The 19,424-nt window shown below is 39.8% G+C and overlaps 1 protein-coding gene across 3 annotated transcripts in view; it reads left to right on the plus strand.

Moving 5' to 3' along the window:
• POU2F1 (POU class 2 homeobox 1) overlaps nt 1-19,424 on the plus strand; it is a 188,034-nt gene that overhangs the window by 100,483 nt on the left and 68,127 nt on the right. For 2 of the 3 annotated variants that reach the window (XM_043568234.1, XM_043568236.1), the window contains exon 2: nt 8,271-8,336. In XM_043568234.1, the coding sequence (XP_043424169.1) occupies nt 8,271-8,336 (66 nt within the window). Of the gene's footprint in view, nt 1-1,904; nt 5,056-8,270; nt 8,337-19,424 lie in introns of those variants that run through there. The other variant, XM_043568235.1, reaches the window with a different exon arrangement.

Consider the following 19,424-nt stretch of genomic DNA (forward strand, 5'->3'; position numbering starts at 1 on the left):
TTTCTTGAGTTTTTTATATTCTTAATATTTACGTAAAATGTGCAACGCTTGAAAAACAAAGCGTAAGAAATTGAAACTGGAAATACTAGAGCAACAAGTATTAAGGACATGATTTACCCAAAAAGAAGCGAAAACCCAAATTAGTGGATTCTGATTTTAAAGCATCAGGCTTTGGCCCACCATCAAAAGATTGGTAAATGAATACATATTTAAGTACTTTCTGGTAGCATGAAATGTTTAAGGTATGTATATAATGGTTTCATGATATTTATTTTAAGTTGAGCCTTTTAATTAACCAACTACAAATCTCTGTATCATGGGTATGAGTTTCAGCATATTTTATTTTACTTCTTTTCCTCTCATGCTTCCTTGTTATGTCTTTTCTCCCCCCTGCTTTCTTTGCCACTTGCTGGTGTGACCTAAGAGTCGTTCTCTAGACCTCAGTTTGGTTTTTAGGAACTAAGATTATCCTTTAGATCTCTTGTTGTTTAGCAGTGCTTACTTGCCAAATTGATCAAATAACTTCTGTCTCGGTGTTTGTCCATCTAGAGTTTTAGGAAATAGCAGACGTGCCATTTTCTTAAATCTTTTTTTTCTTAAGCACCAAAACCTCCATATTGCAACCTTAGGGGGCACCATTCACATATACTGTGATATACAGCACATAAGAATAGTGGCAGTGCTCATACCCATCACTTGATTCCGGATCGAAGAAATTTTCAGATCCTCAGTGTTCTTTTGTATTTGGGCATTAGTAAATTATTTTAGGCTGTCTGTGGGTGATGGGTTTGGGGATGAGTTTTTTTTTTTTTGATAAGGTAACAATTTATCATTCTTGAGATACTGAAGTATTTTTACTACCGAGCATCTGCTGAAGCAGTGTCCTTGCTTTCTGTAAACAAGCTAGTAAGGCGACCAAAGTAGCGGTGGATTTTGGAAAGAGGTGAAGACGAAAAAGGCTGTTGGTGTGCAACTGAGATTGCCTAGGAGTGAAAGCAGTGGAGCTAGGAAATGAAAAATCCCCCGGAGAGGCAGACACGAGGTGCGAGGGAACGGTTGCTCAGTTGGACACTCCCTCCCGCATTGGACTAGGTATACAGGTGTCGAGGACAACCTGTACAAGTAGCTGCTCCTCCGGAATGTCACCAGGTTGGAACTTGATGACTTTGGTAGGTAGAGTACAGGCCTACCTCAGTTCACTCATACACAAAGGATGTGTTTTAAAAAGCTACTTTGTAATTGAGTTGTCATTGTCCTCAGTTGCCTTTCTAATGAGACCTAGACTAGCCCGTGAGATCACGAGTAAAAGATTACTCTAATACAGATAGTGTTAGCCATGACCTCTGGGTCCTGGAAGAGCATTTCTTGGCCTTTTTAAAGAAAGGGCTCCAGGGTGTCTGGCTGGCTCAGTTGGAGGAGCATGGGACTCTTGATCTTGGGATCATGAGTCTGGGCCCCATGAAGAGTGCAGAAATTACTAAAATGAGAAGGAGAATGAAAAATAAAGTCTCAGTTTTAAGCATAATTTTGAAAGAGTGTGAATCTTAACTTTGCCCTTTCAGCTCCTTTTTATACCTCCACATACTGCTGTTTTCTATGCTTTTCTACCTTTGTGAACCCTGTGTGCCCACCCCTGTCCCCTGAGGCCAGGTAGGCTAACCAGCATTTATTGGACTCTTTCCAGTGCGAACAATTATTACCACACTAATCAACTAAATGAGGTGTTAAAGGAAAGCAATTGGATTGGATTAATTTATGCTGAAGTGTGAACGACTGACAGCCCCACAGACTTCCCAGAAATTCTTTTCTTTTTTTTTTTAAAGGGTATTCTTTTTAGTTTTAATTTGATATTTCGGACAGAGGACCAAATAAAGTGAACATTTGAGCTTTGGGGGAAAAGCTGTCTTCTTTTGGATCTAACTGTGCCGTGACTGGGGGAGTGCAGGGGAGAGTTAGATGGTGGCCACCCTCCCCCACTCCATCCGTAGAGGCCTGGACAACCTTCTAGTATTTAAACCTGCCTTTTAGAAGGTGCAGAGTACCTATATCAAGAGTGGCAAGTAGGAGTTTTCTTGTCCTTCCCATTGTAACAAAGTCCACTGCGTGGGCGAGGCTTCGTGTCACTCTGGATAGCTGCATCTCAGTGCAGCCTTCTTTTGCACCCCCCCCCCTTCCTGTTCCTGGAGTGAAGACGGTGACCTTTGCAGTAGAGGGGATAGGGGTCCCTCTCTGGGGAGCAGCCCATGTGAGTTGGTGAGCCTTATGCCCCCTGCTACACAGAGACCCTGTGGGACTCTCTTGGCTTGAGGGGGATTGGTGCTTGGTTCGTGCACTACCAGGGTCCTGCCCCTGCAAGGGTACCTTCCAGGGAACACTTCTTAGTTGGAAGTGATTGTCTGGCTGTAGCTCCAAGTCCTGCTTAGCTGATTTATGAAAGGCCAAATTAGTACAAGAAAGGTAGTTTAGAGGTGTTAACCTCATACAGCATGAAAAGTAGATGGTGACCTGAAGAGATCTTCTATAGTAAGTACAGGCAGTAAATGTAAAATTTTATGAAGGCAGAAGAGGAGAGAAAGAAAGATATACTGCTATCTACTATATTCCAATCACATTCATCATTGCTTCTAATATTTTCTCACCAAGTAGAACTTGTATAGAGCCCAATGCATTCACAACTCATTTGAATTTCATATTTTCTTGTATAATGTATTCTTGATTGTTTTACTACAAAGTGTTGCGAATTGTCATCGAATGAAATTGGTGCTCTTGAAAGATGTAGCATGTTTATCCTGTGTTGCGATGTCCCACCCCCCCCCACCCCCCAGTGGCACAGCTGCCTCGTGCTCCAGTCCATGATCTAGTCTAAGAGGCACAAGCACGTTCATCCGCACAGCAACCTCGTGAAAAAGACACTATCATTTTACAGGTGAGAAAATTAGGGTTCAAAAAGGGAACGAGCTTAATCTCACTGGTACTGAATGGCAATGTTAAATTTCTCCCCTAAACTCTTTCCTCATGTGGATTTTGTGATTCTGTGAAACAGAAAAACTGGCAATAGAAACAGAGTGCATATCCAAAAGTTAAGAAAGTTTTTGGTTCTGGTCCCAGCTAATTTATTGACTTTCAGAGAAATCCTTTTAAAGGTCCCTAATAGAAGTCTCGTCTTGCATTTCCACATATGCGGGTTGAGTTTAATTTCAACCTGAATGGTGGAAAAAGGGACATACAGATTTTTAAAAATCAGACACTTGGCGTGCTTGAAGACTAGTTCTAAATAAAAACAGTTATTAATGGGATAATACCCTGGAGAACTCTCCTCAGTTGTAGTGCACTCTTCTGTGTATTGGGACATACTTGACTTTTAAACACAAAATCTTTGCCACCAATTATTAGTTTGCTCACTACATTGAAAACAAGCCATTTTAATTTGCTGCCTTATTCAAGCCCCTTCCCCCCCCCCCCCCATGCCTACCACCTCCATGAAGGTATAACTTGGCCACAATGTGTAATAACAGCCAAGATCTCAGATTTTGGTGTCAGCGAAATCCGGTTTTAAAGTCTGACTCCAAATTATTAGTGTAAATAGTGTAAATTAGTGTAAAGTGCTTTAGCCCTCTGTGCCTCAGTTTCCTTTTTCTCCTTTTTTGTCCCCCCCAAAGAGGGTGGTAATACCTACTTCATGGGATTTTTTTATAAATCTTCTGCTGAGTTGTCTATGGTGATTACAGTGGAATGTCATACTGTAATGCCTCAAAAGCTTGGGGCTGATGTTTGCCTTGTAAATTCACTTTAAATTGAATAGATACATTCTTCAGCAAAGAGAATAAGTGTATATATTCATATACCTTTGGTGAAATTTACTTAAACACTAATTAATTTCATAATTTATATGACCTATTTTTTTGATGATTGAGATTGTAAATAACAAACCATCTTCTTTCTACTTTAGATTGATTTTGATGGAGGAAGGACACCGCACAGCGGGCGGCATTTGGCTAATCTATTCTGTGAATTTGATAGTTTGAAGAGATTTATAGACAGTGAATTTCCATACTCTTGAAAATAATTTTACAGCTCTTGCACTGCTTCTGGATTTATATTGTTGCCTTGTTTCAAAGCAGGGCTTTCCCCAGACAGCGTATGTTAATATTTGGAAAATTCCCTATCAGTGGGCTAGCACCATCGTGACAGCCCTATGTTCTGCTTCTACCTTGCTAATTGTTTCCTTGGGATTATTTGGATTGTGTAGAAAGCTTTTTGCAAATCCTCTTATTACTGAAGTCATTGTTGCCAGCAGGAATAAGATTAAAGGTGCTTAAGTCTGTAGAGTTGTTTCTAATTTGTACGTGTCATTTCAGTGCCATTTTAACAGAACTCTGTCTCTGGTCTCTCCCTTCTCCCCCGGTACTATCTCAAGTTAGGTCCGAGGAGCCAGGCCATTGGAAGAAATCTCATTTTATCCTCCTAATTATTATGCTGGCACTCAGGAGATAATTTTTCCCTTCATGCACTGCCAATTAATATGCAAATGGGCTGATAAATATTTATGCAATGATTTAAATTATGCAGGGAGTGCTTTCAGTGTGTTCTGTAAATGAATTGTTCGTGGACTTCAAAGTGCTGGCTGCTGTGCTAACGAGGAGAGATTTGCATAAGGCCCTAATCACACGCATACTGATTAAGCTTCATTATGGAAACTGCCAGCTGCAATCTTTGTTTCTATTTTATTACAAAAAGGGGAACTTTTCATGCTTCAGTTGCCTTGACAATGTCAGTCCTAGCTGGTAGGAGAGACTAAAACTCCTCTGAGCAACTGAAGTTTCCTTATTCAGTTGAAGATTGCTATGGTGTAACTGAAGTTGTATTTTCCTTCTCCCCCTAATCCACTTTCCACCTCCCACCCTTGTTCTCTGAAGAACATAGTGTAGATTTGTTAGAAATAGTAGTACCTTCTTTCACCCACCCCAAACTGCTACCTGTTTCTTCCTTGCTTTGGACTGTCTGAACCTCTAGAAGATTTCACAGCAATGCTGGACTGCAGTGACTATGTTCTAGGTGGGTACCAGCACAGTTCTTTCTTATAAGCTTTAATATGGAAATAGCGCGTGTGGGGTTGACTATGCATAAATGCTTAATCGCATATGCAACCACCTCGGCGGGGGGGAGGGGGGGAGGTGGATTGAGCAGAGAAGGAGGAAAGCATTTGCAGGGCAGGAGCATACTTGAACTTGCAGTAGGTCCCTCCCTACCACTAGCTCTCCTGGTTCAGAGGACATTTTCTGTAAATAGTGTGGATTTGGAATTCGTCTTGAACGGAGGACATTTTTGCTTTTTGGAAATATCTGTTGGGAGCATTTCACGTAGTTCTAAAAACACTCTAACTCGGAAACAAGGTATAAAGTATGCCTAAATAATATGTACATATTAATAAAAAATGTTTTACAACCTAAGGGCGAATGTCTTCTAGAAAAACCAAAGTGCATAGTGAAAAATAAGGTGGAGCCGTAGTACAGAATGGCTCCCATAAATACTGATGCAGAGGGTCATTGCGGTGGTTGCTGCAGTGGGACTGGTGATCAGTTTCCAGATTTGAGAAACTGTCAACTTTTCAAATTTTGGCAAATATCAGCCTTTCCTTATGTTTTAAAAAATCAACTTCTCTTCTTCAGAAAACAATGTTAAGTGCTGGAAAGCCTATTTTAAAGTTTTCTCTATAGAACAGCAAGCCTTTTAGGGAGGGGGATGTGCGGCTTGATTATATAAACTGTCTTTGGTAACCGAGATTTAAAATAGATTGAGGCACTTTGGTTTTGAGACACGCTGTGGCTCACGGTGGCCCTATTTTGTGTTGAGTTTTGTCTGTGTGCACACAGTTGTTGAAACCTCTTCGGGTCACTCTGGTCACCTGGAGAGTCAGATGACATGAACTCCGGGACTTTGATAACTCACGGTTTAAAATCTTTGCAAGTGATTTTTTTTTTCCTCTATGTCATTTTTCTCACTTAAAAAACTGAGCTCCACCCCCACCCCCTGCCCATCTCCTTCACAGTTGCTAAGGATAAAATTAAATGATAGTTCTGTCAGTGTTTACACTTTCAGGCAGAAGGAATGGCCCAAACTCAAGGCAGTAGTAATATTTGTAAAGCACAATAAAAACCACAATTAAAACAAAAAACCGATGTCAAGAATTCAGTCCAATCGCAGAGCAGTTTGTAAACTGTTATTAGGCTCATGCACAGCTCAGTGTGCCCAGAGAGAAAAAAAACTTCAGATATCAAGAAAAGAACTCGTATTTACTCTTTTACAAAATCTGCTAAATTGGGAACTCAAGGAAGGAAAGGAAAATACCTTTTTGAAATATTTTTAGCATTCTATTTTAGAATTAGAAATTGTACCTCTGTTATTTGTAATTAACAGTAACTGTCATTTGAACAGTCTTCACATTGTTGTACAGCTAAGTCAGAATTTTATTTGTATATGTATGTGTATGTGTGAAGTGGTTTTGTTAAATGTCTTTGAAGCTCTTTACAATTCAATAGAAGATGCTTCGAAGATTCACACAGAATACCTGTGACATAATCTTTAATTTAGACACGTGGAAATTAGGGTATGAATTGCACAGGGACAGGTTCCTGACTTGTTAAGAATTATGCCTACTTCTTTGTACAAAGATACGTGGAAACATGGTTACCCTCTTCTGAATGTTAACTGGTTCATATTTTTCCACTTTTTTTTTAACATACATTCTAAAGGAAGCATTTTGGTTTGTTAACATTTGCTGTGATCTTTGCTGACTTTCATAAGATTTTGTTGAAGTCATTCAGAAAGCTGATTTTCACTAAGTTGTACACCTGTTCCTTTCAAACCCTAGTATGCCTTTGGTGACATTTAAATTTTTCTGGACAGTAGGGGTGAGGAAATTGTACAACTAGTCTCATTTATGACCACAGAATATGAATTTGAATCCTTCACACATCAGAGGGAAAAACCGAAGATGTGCTAGAACTGCCTAAAACCATAAGACCAGCATCTGTTTTAAAAACTTACTAGAAAAACTATTACACGGCTTCCAGGCTGGAGATGAAATTTATGGCAGGAGGACTCTCGATTCTTTCTCGTCACTTACGCATTTGGATAAAGCAACCGTGGACAGCATGGTTGGGACTTGTGATGATTGTTTGATTTCCTAGTTAAACATTGAAATGGATGACAAAATGTACTTTTCAGTAAAAAAAAAAAAAAAAAATCAAATATCCCATCATGTATTTATTCGCACCTAATAATTAGAGTTAAGTGATTCTTAGCCCAGTAGGGGAAAAGGGGGAACCTGCTGGATAGTAAACTCAGTTGATTACAAATATGCAAAGTTTGGGTTTACAGTAGAAATAGAGTAAGGTATATATTAAATGTATATTTCGTTTTTACTCTATTGAAGAGGCGGGAGAAAAGCAGACTTGTTCTTGTGTCTTGCAGCTGTTCTGGGATACCTAATACTGCTTGCTGAAAACTTTCTACTGTGAAAACCTTCATTAAAGAGATAACCCTTAGGGAAATAAACCCATGTCAGCAGGTTCATATGCGATATCAGATAGGTAGTATAATTTTTAGAGGGGTGTGGTTGTGATTCAATTTTGAAATTGTTAGATATATCTGTTACGCCTTGTGGTACAGCTTCTTGTAGTGGTTTATGATTGAGGTATGAATTTGACATATTCTTACTGTAGCACATGGTTAGTTTGTCTGGACGGGGAGTAAATACGGAGATATTTTCCTTTTATTCTGCTAGGTTGAGTTACTGCCAGCCTGTTATGAAGATTACCAACAGATTGTTTTGGTTTGATTAACAAATACCTTTGCTTATGGAAAAAGAAAATTTGGAGAATAACGTGTTTTACTTTGTAAGGCACTTTGCCCCAGCTTTGTTTCTTTAACGTATTTTATGCTTCGTATTATATTTACTTCTTTTACATGTCAAATCCTATTATAACTTTTTTCAGGTTAGATGTCTGTTGTCTTTGTTAGAACAATGTTAAAATTCTTTAGAAAGACAGTTTATTTGTGGATTGCATCAGGGTTAAGGGAAGTCCAGAATTTCTCTCAGATAAACTTTCACGATAATTTCCAATGTTTTAGTGATGACACTGCCTGTCTTTGAACCGTAGGACTGTCACATCAGTCAGTATTCTTAAACCCTTCCTTTGCCACACTTTTGCCTCCCTAACCACATCCCCAATTTTTAAAAAACCTCATTCACCTCTGATTCATTGCAGACTCAAGAATGAATAATCCGTCAGAAACCAGTAAACCGTCTATGGAGAGTGGAGATGGCAACACAGGTAAGAGACCCTCCCCACACCCACCTTTTAACTAGATCTAATAGCGTTACCAGAAGAAACTTCCCACTTAACTGTGACTCCTATTTGGCAAATAAAAACCAATTTGAGTATTGAGTTGTCAAAGATCATTTAGTGCTTGCAGGAGCTGGTATTGTATTTGTTTAAGATTATTTAGTTTCTTCAGATCGCTTCATGTTTTTGTTGCTGTTTATCAGAGGAACTATAAAGCAGTTGAGAGAATAGTCCTTTAGGGTCAGGTGGTTCTGGGTATGAATTAGGGATTTGTCACTTACTAGCTTTGAAAATTTTTTTAATGCTTGTTTCTTTTTGAGAGAGGGAGAGACAGGGTGTGAACAGGGGAGGGGCAGAGAGAGAGGGAGACACAGAATCCGAAGCAGGGGCCAGGCTCTGAGCTGTCAGCACAGAGCCCGACATGGGGCTCAAACTCGTCAACTGCAAGATCATGACCTGAGCCGGAGTCAGACGCTCAACCAACTGAGCCACCCAGGCACCCCCTGTCACTCATTAGCTTTGGACTTTAAGGCAGTTTCCTAACTTTATTTAATGGGGACAATATATTTCATAGGTCGTTGTGAGTAGTAAAGGAAATGGATTAAGCACAGAGCCAGCTACACAGTAACCGTTCAGTAAAAAGTTGCTCTTGCTACAGGTGTTAATCAAAACAGTAAATCTTACCCACCCACCCCCATTCAGTACAAATTATATTGAAGTTATGCTAGTGTCAGTAGATAGATGGTTAAAAACACATACCTGTTTCCAATACGTTCTTTTATTTGGTCATTTAAAAAAACTTATACTGTGCGGTAAATCCGTATAGAATGTCTCCACAGCCCAAACTCTTTAATTTATCACATTGCTGAAAGGACGTTGACCCGTGTGTTTTTATCATCTGCCAGAGATGGCACAGGGACTTCCCCAGTTTCTGGTAAAGGCATAAATTGAAATACTCAGCCATGTAAAGAAGGGAATTGTGGGCAGGAATACACAGAAAGTAATAGTTTCTAAGGTAAACTAGGTTTTCACTTGCGGAGAGGGTTGCCTCTTTGACCACCATTTAAAAAACGACCTACTATGGGAGATAGTGAGAATGTGAGTCCCTCCTAGAAACTGTCTTTGTTTCCCACCCCTGCTGGCCCCACCATCGTTTAATTTGAAGTAGATGAGTTGAACCAGTATGTAGTTCCTGCCTACATATCTTTCATTGTAAATTGTTCTATACCTGGAGATACTTGTTAGTCTTCTAATCTCTAAAGGATACCTGTCTCTTTATGTGAAACTGAGCCATGGGACTTCCTGTTATATTGAACACGTCATTCAAAATACTCTGAGGCTAGCCACGTGGACTGCTCTAGTACCTCCCGAGGAGGTACACCATTCTGTCTGGATTGTCGGCCAGTCTCATTTTTGCTGTTCCTCTGTCCTCTGGGCCCTGTCTTGCATTATTGTGTAGCACGGGTCCATCTGCGAGTGCTTTCTCCATTTAGTTTAAGTGTGGGACTTGTCTGCATAGAAACAAGGCAGTCGATCCCTTAGGACATTAGGAGAGAGTGTGCAAGGCACTCTAAAGAACAGCTTCAAGAGCGCCTGGGTGACTCATTGGGTTAAGCATCTGACTCTTGATTTCGGCTCAGGTCGTGATTCCAGGGTCGTGAGATCGAGCCCCACGTCGGGCTCTACACTGAGCATGGAGCCTGTTTACGAGTGTCTCTCTCTCTCGCTCGCTCTCTTTCTCTCTCTCTTTCTCTCTCTCTTTCTCTCTCTCTTTCTCTCTCTCTTTCTCTCTCTCTTTCTCTCTCTCTTTCTCTCTCTCTTTCTCTCTCTCTTTCTCTCTCTTTCTCTCTCTCTCTCCCTCTCCCTCTCCCTCTCCCTCTCCCTCTCCCTCTCCCTCTCCCTCTCCCTCTCCCTCTCTCTCCCTCTGTCCCTCCTCCACTCATGCTCTCTCTCTGTCTCAAAAAAAGCAAAGAACAGCTCCCAAGAAGCATGTATTTCTCAACGAAGAGAAACAGACTCAGAATGATTGGAGAACACTGAAAAGGTCTCTACGTCAGATTCCTTGCGAAACCACCACTGATAATAGACGTTTCAGTAGCTACCATTTATTGAGCGCCAACATTTAATAATCCCCTGATGACATGTTTTTAAAAATCTTAAGCACTGGACTTATTACCTGATTTAAATTTGAGTTCTTAATGACAACACTGTAAGTTAGGGAATAGGAAATTGAAGCACAAAATCAGTCAGGAAATAAAGGCAGGATGAGGATTTACACCCTGTATTTGGTTTCTCCCATGAATTGCAATAAAATAAAACAGAAAATTTAAGCATTTCTTTGTATATATTCAGGATTAAAACTATTTTCAGAGCTATATATAAGATAAATTCTAGCTGTAGCAATTGCTAAAACAGTCTCATGAATTTCCTGCCTTGTATATTTGCAATGCATGGTGGGTAGACTCCTAGAACTGAGTAGTATCAGTATAGAGTTTTACTTTTTAATGTCTCTAAAACTCAGCATTGTTGCCTTTGTAAAATTGCAAATTACTTCCATGTTAAGGACTTTTACATGCACTTAAAGATAACTAAAACCCCGAATGTCAATTTCTGAAATGTTAAGGGCCTATCACTACGTTCTTAGTATCTCCTACTGATGTCAGTTTGTTAGCTCAGGAATATAAAAATATATTTGAGTTCCAGTTTGCCTATTAAATTACCATGTTCACGATATTAGATACGGAATTATAATTTATTCAGACAATTACATGCTTACAAATTGAATTTTATTTAAAAGCAAAACAAACAGGGGTGCCTGGGTGGCTCAGTCGGTTAAGCGTCCGACTTTGGCTCAGGTCATGATCTCGCAGTCCGTGAGTTCGAGCCCCGCGTCGGGCTCTGTGCTGACAGCTCAGAGCCTAGAGCCTGCTTCAGATTCTGTGTCTCCCTCTCTCTCTGCTCCTCACCTGCTCATGCTCTGTCTCTGTCTCAAAAATAAATAAACGTTAAAAAAAATTTTTTTAAAGCAAACAGACCTGCAGATTGTTTCATTGTAAAGGGTGTATGCATTTTTAGTTTTTGCTAACTGAATAATAAGTGAAGTTTTCAGTGGAAAAAAACCACTGAAAATATAATAATAGCTAAATTAGCATTATAATAAATTATAATAAAACTAAAGTCTCACATTTTCTTGGATTTGGAATACTTTTTTCTTTTTAATGTTTATTTTTGAAAGAGCATGAGGGGGGAGGGGCAGAGAGAGAGTGAGACACAGAATTCCAAGCAGGCTCCTGGCTCTGAGCTGTCAGCACAGAGCCCATTGCGGGGCTCGAAATCATGAATCATGACTATTTTTTTTAATTGAGGTCTAATTGACATATAACGTTACATTAGTTTCAGGTGTACAATATGATTCAATATTTGTATACACTGTGAAATGATGACCACGTAAGTCTAATTTCCCCTGTCACCATGTAAAGTTGCATAATATGCAATACAGTATTGTTGAATATAGTCGTTGTGCTGTAATTACATCCCCATGACTTACTATTTTCTGACCGGAAGTTTGTACCTCTTGACCCTCTTCTCCCTGTTCACCCACCACCCAGTCACCCTCCCCTTTAGCAACCACCAGTCTGTTGTTCTCTGCATCTATGAGGTTTGTTTTGTTTGTTTTCCTTTTTAGATTCCACCTATAAGTGAAATCATACGGTATTTGTCATTCTCTGACTTACTTCACTTAGCATAATACCCTCCACGTCCATTCGTGTTAACACAAATGGCAAGACTTCATTCTTTGTTATGGCTGAAGAGTATTCCATTGTGTGAATATAACCACACTTTCTTTATCCATTCATCCACGGATGGACACTGGTTGTTTCCATATCTTAGCTATTGTGAATAGTGCTACAGTGAACATGAGCGTGCATATCTTTTCTAATTACTGTTTTTGTTTTGTTTTGTGTTTTCCGATAAATACCCTGAAGGGGAATTGCTGGTAGTTCTATTTTAGTCTTTTGAGGATCCTCCATGCTGTTTTCCATAGTGGCTGTACCAATTTACATTCCCACCAGCAGTGCACTAAGGTTCCCTTTTCTGTACATCCTCACGAGTACTTGTTATTTCTTGTCTTTTTGATAATAGCCATTCTGACAGGTATGGGGGGGGGTATCTCATTGTGGTTTTGATTTGCATTTCCCTGATGATTAGTGATGTTGAGTATCTTTTCATGTACCTGTTGGCCATCCGTATGTCTTCTTTGGGAAGATTGCCCGTTTTTATCAGATTGATTTTTTTTCTTTATTGAGTTGCACAAGTCCTTTCTATATTTTGTCATAAATTGACCGTATGTGCCCGGGTTTATTTCTGGACTCTCTATGCAGTAGTACAGATCAACAGTATTAATCTCTGTGTCTGTTTTTACACCAATACCATACTGGTTTGGTGATTATAGGTTTGTAATATAGTTTATAGTCAGGCAGTGTGATGCCTCTAGCTGTAGCCTTTCTCAAGATTCCTTTGGCTATTCAGGCTCTTTTGTGGTTCTATACACATTTTAGGATTATTCACAGAAACAATTTCTGTGAAAAATGTCATTGGGATTTTGATAGGGATTGCATGGAATCTGTAGATTGGTTTGAGTAATATTGACATTTTAACACTATTCTTCCAGTTCATAAGCACAGAAGATCTTTCCATCTATTTGTGTCCTCTTCAGCATCTTTCATCACCGTCTTGTGGTTTTCAGCACATAGGTCTTTCATCTCCTTGGTTAAATTTACTTCTAGGTATTTCATTCTTTTTGACGCAGTTATAAAGAGGATTGTTTTCTTAATTTCTCTTTCTGATAGTTTATTGTCAGTTATAAAGACAAAACAGATTTTTATATATTGGTTTTTGTATTCTGCTACTTTACTGAATTCAGTTATTAGTTCTAACAGTTTTTGGAGGAGTCTTTAGGGTTTTCTAGATGTAGAATCGTGTCATCCCCAGACAGTGACAGTTTTACTTCTTTGTGTCCAATTTGGATGCCTTTTATTTCTTTTTCTTGCCTAATTCCTCAGGCTAGGACTTCCAATACTGTTCCTCCAATTGAGGAAATTTGAGTAGGTTTATGGGCCAGCTGGAAGGAACCACAAGAGAGAAAGAGGCTGAAGACAGAAAAACAGTTGATGGAACTGAGGTAGGGGGAAGAGCTAGGCTCACAAGTACAGAGTGGAGGATACACTTTGAAACTGGAAAGAGATGTGTCCCTTTTTCTGCAACTGGGGAGAAGATAGGATTGAAGAATGACAGAACATCGAGGTGGCAGGAAAAAGGAAAATGAAGAATAATTCAAATTCAAATTGCTTCATCCTTTTCATTTATCGTTAAAGTAGTTCAAGTGGGCATTTAAGAGAAAAGCAAGGATGGTAGTAAAAATAATGTCAGCAGTTAAAATGTGTTGAAATGTTACTAGGTATGCATGGCTTGTTGCTTTTATTAGGTATGCTTTACATCACAATTGTTAAGATATTCCTATCAGGTAAGTAGTATGCCTGTTTTACAGATAAGGGAACTTAATTCAGAACTGTTCATTTATGATCATAAAGACCATGAGCCATTCATTCCTTTTCATTATCTTACACTGCCTCAAATTTGAGAGTTTGAGTAGAGTGAATGAGTTTTGACGTAGTTACCTTTAAGGAACTGATATAAATAAACAAACAAACAAATAAGATTAATAAACTTTGGGGGGGTGGGGTCAGGCTTAGTTTTGTTTTTTTTTTTTAATTTTTTCCCACATTTATTTTTGAGAGAGAGAGAGAGAAAGAGCGTGAGTAGGGGAGGGGCAGAGAGAGAGGGGGACGCAGGATCTGAAGCAGGCTCCAGGCTCTGAGCTGTCAGCAGCAGAGCCTGACACGGGGCTCGAACTCATGGATCACCAGCCACCCAGCCCCCCCCAGGCTTAGTTTAAAGAAAACAAATGTGTTGTTTATCTAGCCAATAGGTTCTGTAACCTTTTCATAGCCTCACTTAAAAAGTCCAAGATCATGAGTGAAGAAAATGGAAGATTGGATTATTTTGCCAGAATAATTTCCTCTCAACAAAATTATGCATCTGGATAAGAGAATAGTAATGATATTTCTTATAGTATATTGGACAAGGATACTGCCAAGGATATTTCCCCTAGGGGAAGCAATAGCTCTTCATTTCTTCTCCGCCCAGCCCTTGGTAACCTCTAATCTATTTTCTGTCTTTCTAGATACTTTATAGAAGTGGAATCATACAATATTCTTTTGTGTCAGACTTGCTTCATTTAACATATTTTCAAGGTTCGTTATGTTATAGCATGTGTAGCTTAATAATCTTCCATTGTGTGCATATTCCACATTTTATTTCTCTGTCTATTGATAGACGGCTGGGTTGTTTTCGCCTTTTAGCTACAGCTGCAGTGAACGTTGGTGCACAAGTATCTTAGAGTCGCTGTTTTTTCAGTTCTTTGGAGGATATAACTAGTAGTAAAATTGTTGAGTAAATCAACACAAATTTATTATCTTTACAGTTCTGGATGTTAGGAGTTCTAAAATTAGGGTGTTGTAAGGCCTGCATTCCTTCAGGAGGCTCTATAGAGAATCCACTTTCTTCCCTTTTCTAGCTTCTGTAGGCCCCCTACATTCCTTGATTTGTGGCATCGTCCTCTGCCTTCAGCGCTGAAAGTGAGGTCTCTTCAGGTCTTTCAGTCTGTCCATCTGACTCCTGCTTCCATCATCACATCTTCTCTCTCACTGACCCCCTCTTTCCCCACCTCCGCCTCTAAGTAGGGCGTGCAGCCCAACATAGGGCTTGAACTCAAGACCCTGAGATCAAGAGTCAGACACTTTTAGCGGACTGAGCCATCTAGGCACCCCCTCCCTTTCCTCTTATAAGGAACGTTATGATTACCCACATACTTGAGCATAATCTTGCCATCTCAAGACCTTTAATCAGATCTGTAAAATCCTCTTGCTGTGTGAGGTAACTGTTCATAGCTTCTAGGAATTAGGTTGTAGACCTCTTTGGCCATTGTTCTGCCTCATACACTACTTTATTCTGAATTAAATCTGATCGACTGTGGTATAGATAGCAATTGAAAAAGTCAAAAAATTGTATTAAGTTTTATAAACATGAGTAGAAACAACCAAAGAATTTCTTTTTGATGTTAGAAATATTGGACAAATTTTAAAGTCTTGCTCAGTTTTGATCAGCAAACTTCTTTCATCAGTACTTCTAACAAATGGTCATCTACCCTGTGCCTGGGCTCATCCACTGACAGGGAATAGTAGTGTTTGTTTGTTTGTTTGTTTGTTTTTAAGTGTTTATTTTTGAGAGAAAGAAAGCTTGTGCAGGCTAGGGGCAGAGAGAAAGGGAGACAGAATCCAAACCAGGTTCCTCACTGTCAGCACAAAGCCCGATGTGGAGCTTGAACCCACGAACTGTGAGATCATGACCTGAGATGAAGTTGGACACTCAACTGACTGAGCCACCCAAGGCCCCGGGAATAGTAATTTTTGATGCATCTTATTCTATTGTATAGCCCTGTTACCTATTGTCTTTTGAATTCTGCCCTTAGGAGTAATAAAGATTGAAATGATTTTCCAAACCTTTTAAAACATGAAAACTCTTCTGGGACGTCTGGGTGGCTTAGCCCATGAAGCCTCCACGTCTTGATTTCAGCTCAGGTCATGGTCTTACAATTCATGAGTCCGAGCCCCGTGTCAGGCTCTGCACTGACAGTGTGGAGCCAGCTTGGGATTCTGTCTCCCACTCTCTCTGCCCCTTCCCCACTTGTGCTCTTGCTCTCTCTCTCAAATAAATAAACTTTAAAAAAAAAAGAAAAAGAAAGAAAGAAAGCTCTTCTGGAAGTCACTGCCATATTTTAAGTCTCCTCCATTTACTTGACGTTTGTTTTAAAGTGCTAATTTATTATAAAATATTATAATTTATTATAGCCTAATAATTTATACCGTAATATTACAATAAGGGCTATCAGTAAGTATTTACTAGGTGTGTTAAGCACTTTGTATAGATTGTGTCAGTTAATCCTTGTAACAGTGATATGAGGCACTATTTTTCTCTTTTTATGGATCAGGGAGTGGAGACTCAGAGATGTTTGATCCCTTTACAGAGGTCACACGTATCTATAAACGTGAGCAGAGCCATTCTCTTATCCTTTTGAGCTGTGTTGTTCCTTATGTTTTGTCTTCCTTGTGCAAGACACTGTAAGGACACCAAAGCTAAATAAGATATTGAGTTTTGTTCTCAATAAACATCTCCAACCAGAAAATAGGATGAAAATGTAATCGAAGATTCATAAGAAGTATGCCACGGTCCATGAGACATCAACGTGGGAGAATTTGTTTCTAGCTGGGGGCGGGTCACGAGGGCTTTGTAGAAAGTGGAGCTTCGACTGGATTTTGAGGCCTGGACGGGATTTAAATGTGATGGTAGTGATGGTGTATATGCTTGGCATGAGGAAGCAGTAAAATGAAGAGGAGATAGATTGGCCAGAAGTTCTCTGATCCCTTCAGGGTTTCTTCCATCGTGTCATATGACTTCTAGATCCTTTATCACTGGTCATCCTCGGAATTAGACAGTGTTCCAGTTCTTCAGACTTCCAGTGCAGCCATTACCGTCACCATTGGCTTATTGTTATCTTTGAAGACTTACCATTGGCTTATTGTAATTATGTTTTATAATTAAGGTAAAAATGACATTAGATTTAAATGTCTTTAAATATAAGACGCTATTTTTTTGGTGGTATTTAATTGCTTTGAAATATTAAAACTTATTTCAAAGCAACTGACTCACTTGTTGATTATGCGTTTGTGGTCAGTGAACTGTGTTATGATAGAGCTACAGCTCCCCAGCTCTGTCGTCATTTACCTGAATTTTCATTCAGGTGATTTTTTTTCCCAGGGTAATGTCAAGAGCTTTTCTCAACTAAAGAGACCAAATACTTTATTAATGCAGCCCAGTATACATCTGTGAAGTTGCATTCCAAAAATATTTTATCAGAAGTTTCTAGCAACCGGGGATATATTTGTTCTGTGGGATTTATTAGTGCCAGAGCTGATATTAGGGAATTATACTCGTAAGGGAGCCTGAGCAGATACCGTTTTCTCCAAGATAAAGAGAAGGATCCTGAAAGACCAGGGCACCAGTAAATATACCTGGTGTTCTTCATAGTAATTGAAGAATTTTGAAATCTTCAACCAGCATGAGTTTTGGAAGACATTTCCAGAGGAAATACAGTTTTTTCAGAGAAGCCTCAGAAATCCGCTGAGGAACAGGCCTCCCATAAAGTTCTCATCAAAATGGTAGAGCAGTAGCAGATTTCAGACTCCAAAGGACTATTTTCCCTCTGAACCTTCGTTTATCCAAGGGCCATTTCTGATATTCTTACTGTTTTTGTCATTATTATTTTAAATTTATTATGTGTTTTAATGTGTAGACTACATTCTGTACTGGCCAGAGTGGTCTTATCTAAGCCTGACGGTGGAAGTACCAGTATGGGTTTTTCTTGGAGTTCCTCCTTGGAGTTCCTAAAGTTTTAAATAGTGGACAGTTCCTTGGGTCAGTCAAACTGGCTGCAGCACTTCTAGAGAGCCTCAGGTGGAGGGTATACAGTGTGCTTGTGGTCTAGAAGCGAAAAGCAAATGCCTGTAGTAAAGATGGATCTTCCTCTGGTGTTTGGTTTGATAGATACCGGTTACAGGATATGGCTTCTAGAATATTCTGACCATTGCATTTTGAGAAACTTGACCTGGCCCTGCCCCATTGGTTCATGTTGGAATTTTGGGGTTTTTGTTTGTTTTTTGTTTCTGGTGTATGAAGCAGGGAGCTATAATTACTGAAGCTGTGAGAATACTAAGTGGCATTTAATTCAAATCTTAATTCAAGACTATTTTTTTAAGTTTGTTTATTTTTTTATTTTGAGAGAGAGAGAAAGCACATGAACAGGGGAGGGTCAGAGAGAGAGAATCCCAAGCAGGCTCTGCACTAGTAGTGGGGCTCGAACTCACAGACTGTGAGGTCGTAACCTGAGCCAAAACCCAGAGTCAGTCGGTTGAGCATCATCCAACTCGTGACCTTGGCTCAGGTCATGATCCCAGGGTCATGAGATTGAGCCCCATGTCGGGCGCCGCGCTGAGCATGAAGCCTGCTTAAAGAGCCTATCTCTCCCCCCTCGGCCACTCTCCCCAGCTCTCTTTCTCTCTCAAAAATAAAAATTAAATAAAGAAGGAAGGAAGGAAGGAAGGAAGGAAGGATCGATCCTTTTGCCAAGAGATAACCTAAGAATAAATACAGAATTTTAAAGGTAGTATCCACTTCATTTTTATTCACTCCCAATAGAAATTTGGACCATTGGGGCGCCTGGGTGGCGCAGTCGGTTAAGCGTCCGACTTCAGCCAGGTCACGATCTCGCGGTCCGTGAGTTCGAGCCCCGCGTCAGGGTCTGGGCTGATGGCTCGGAGCCTGGAGCCTGTTTCCGATTCTGTGTCTCCCTCTCTCTCTGCCCCTACCCCGTTCATGCTCTGTCTCTCTCTCTGTCCCAAAAAGAAAGAAAGAAAGAAAGAATGAGAGAGAGAGAGAGAAAGAAAGAAAGAAAGAAAGAAAGAAAGAAAGAAAGAAAGAAAGAAAGAAAGAAAGAAAGAAAGAAAGAAATTTGGACCATTAATGAAAGAGGATTTATTGCTAAAAGGCCCCTTTAGGTAGAGATTATGGGATTGTTTATAATAATAATTTTCTCCTTCCTCCCTTAGAGGGCAGTTTTGTTTCCCGTCATGTTAATTTTTTGTGGGCTTTTTTTTTTTTTTCCCAACAAGTGTGAAAGAATTTTCTAGCCCTGTTATACTTTACGTCTTACTTGAAGCAAGAGAGTTAAACTCATTACTCCTTCAGTTAGAACCATTGTATGGAACTCAGGCGTAGAGCAGTGGCAGTGGAAACAAGGGGTCAGATTTAATGAGCATATGTGGGAGGAGGAGAGAAGATGGAGAGGGAGTGAAAGAAGCAGGAAGGGACTCGAGTGCCCATGTTTGGCCTGGGACCGGG

This window comes from Prionailurus bengalensis, chromosome E4 (genome assembly GCF_016509475.1).
Source record: "Prionailurus bengalensis isolate Pbe53 chromosome E4, Fcat_Pben_1.1_paternal_pri, whole genome shotgun sequence".
Taxonomy (NCBI): Eukaryota; Metazoa; Chordata; class Mammalia; order Carnivora; family Felidae; genus Prionailurus; species Prionailurus bengalensis.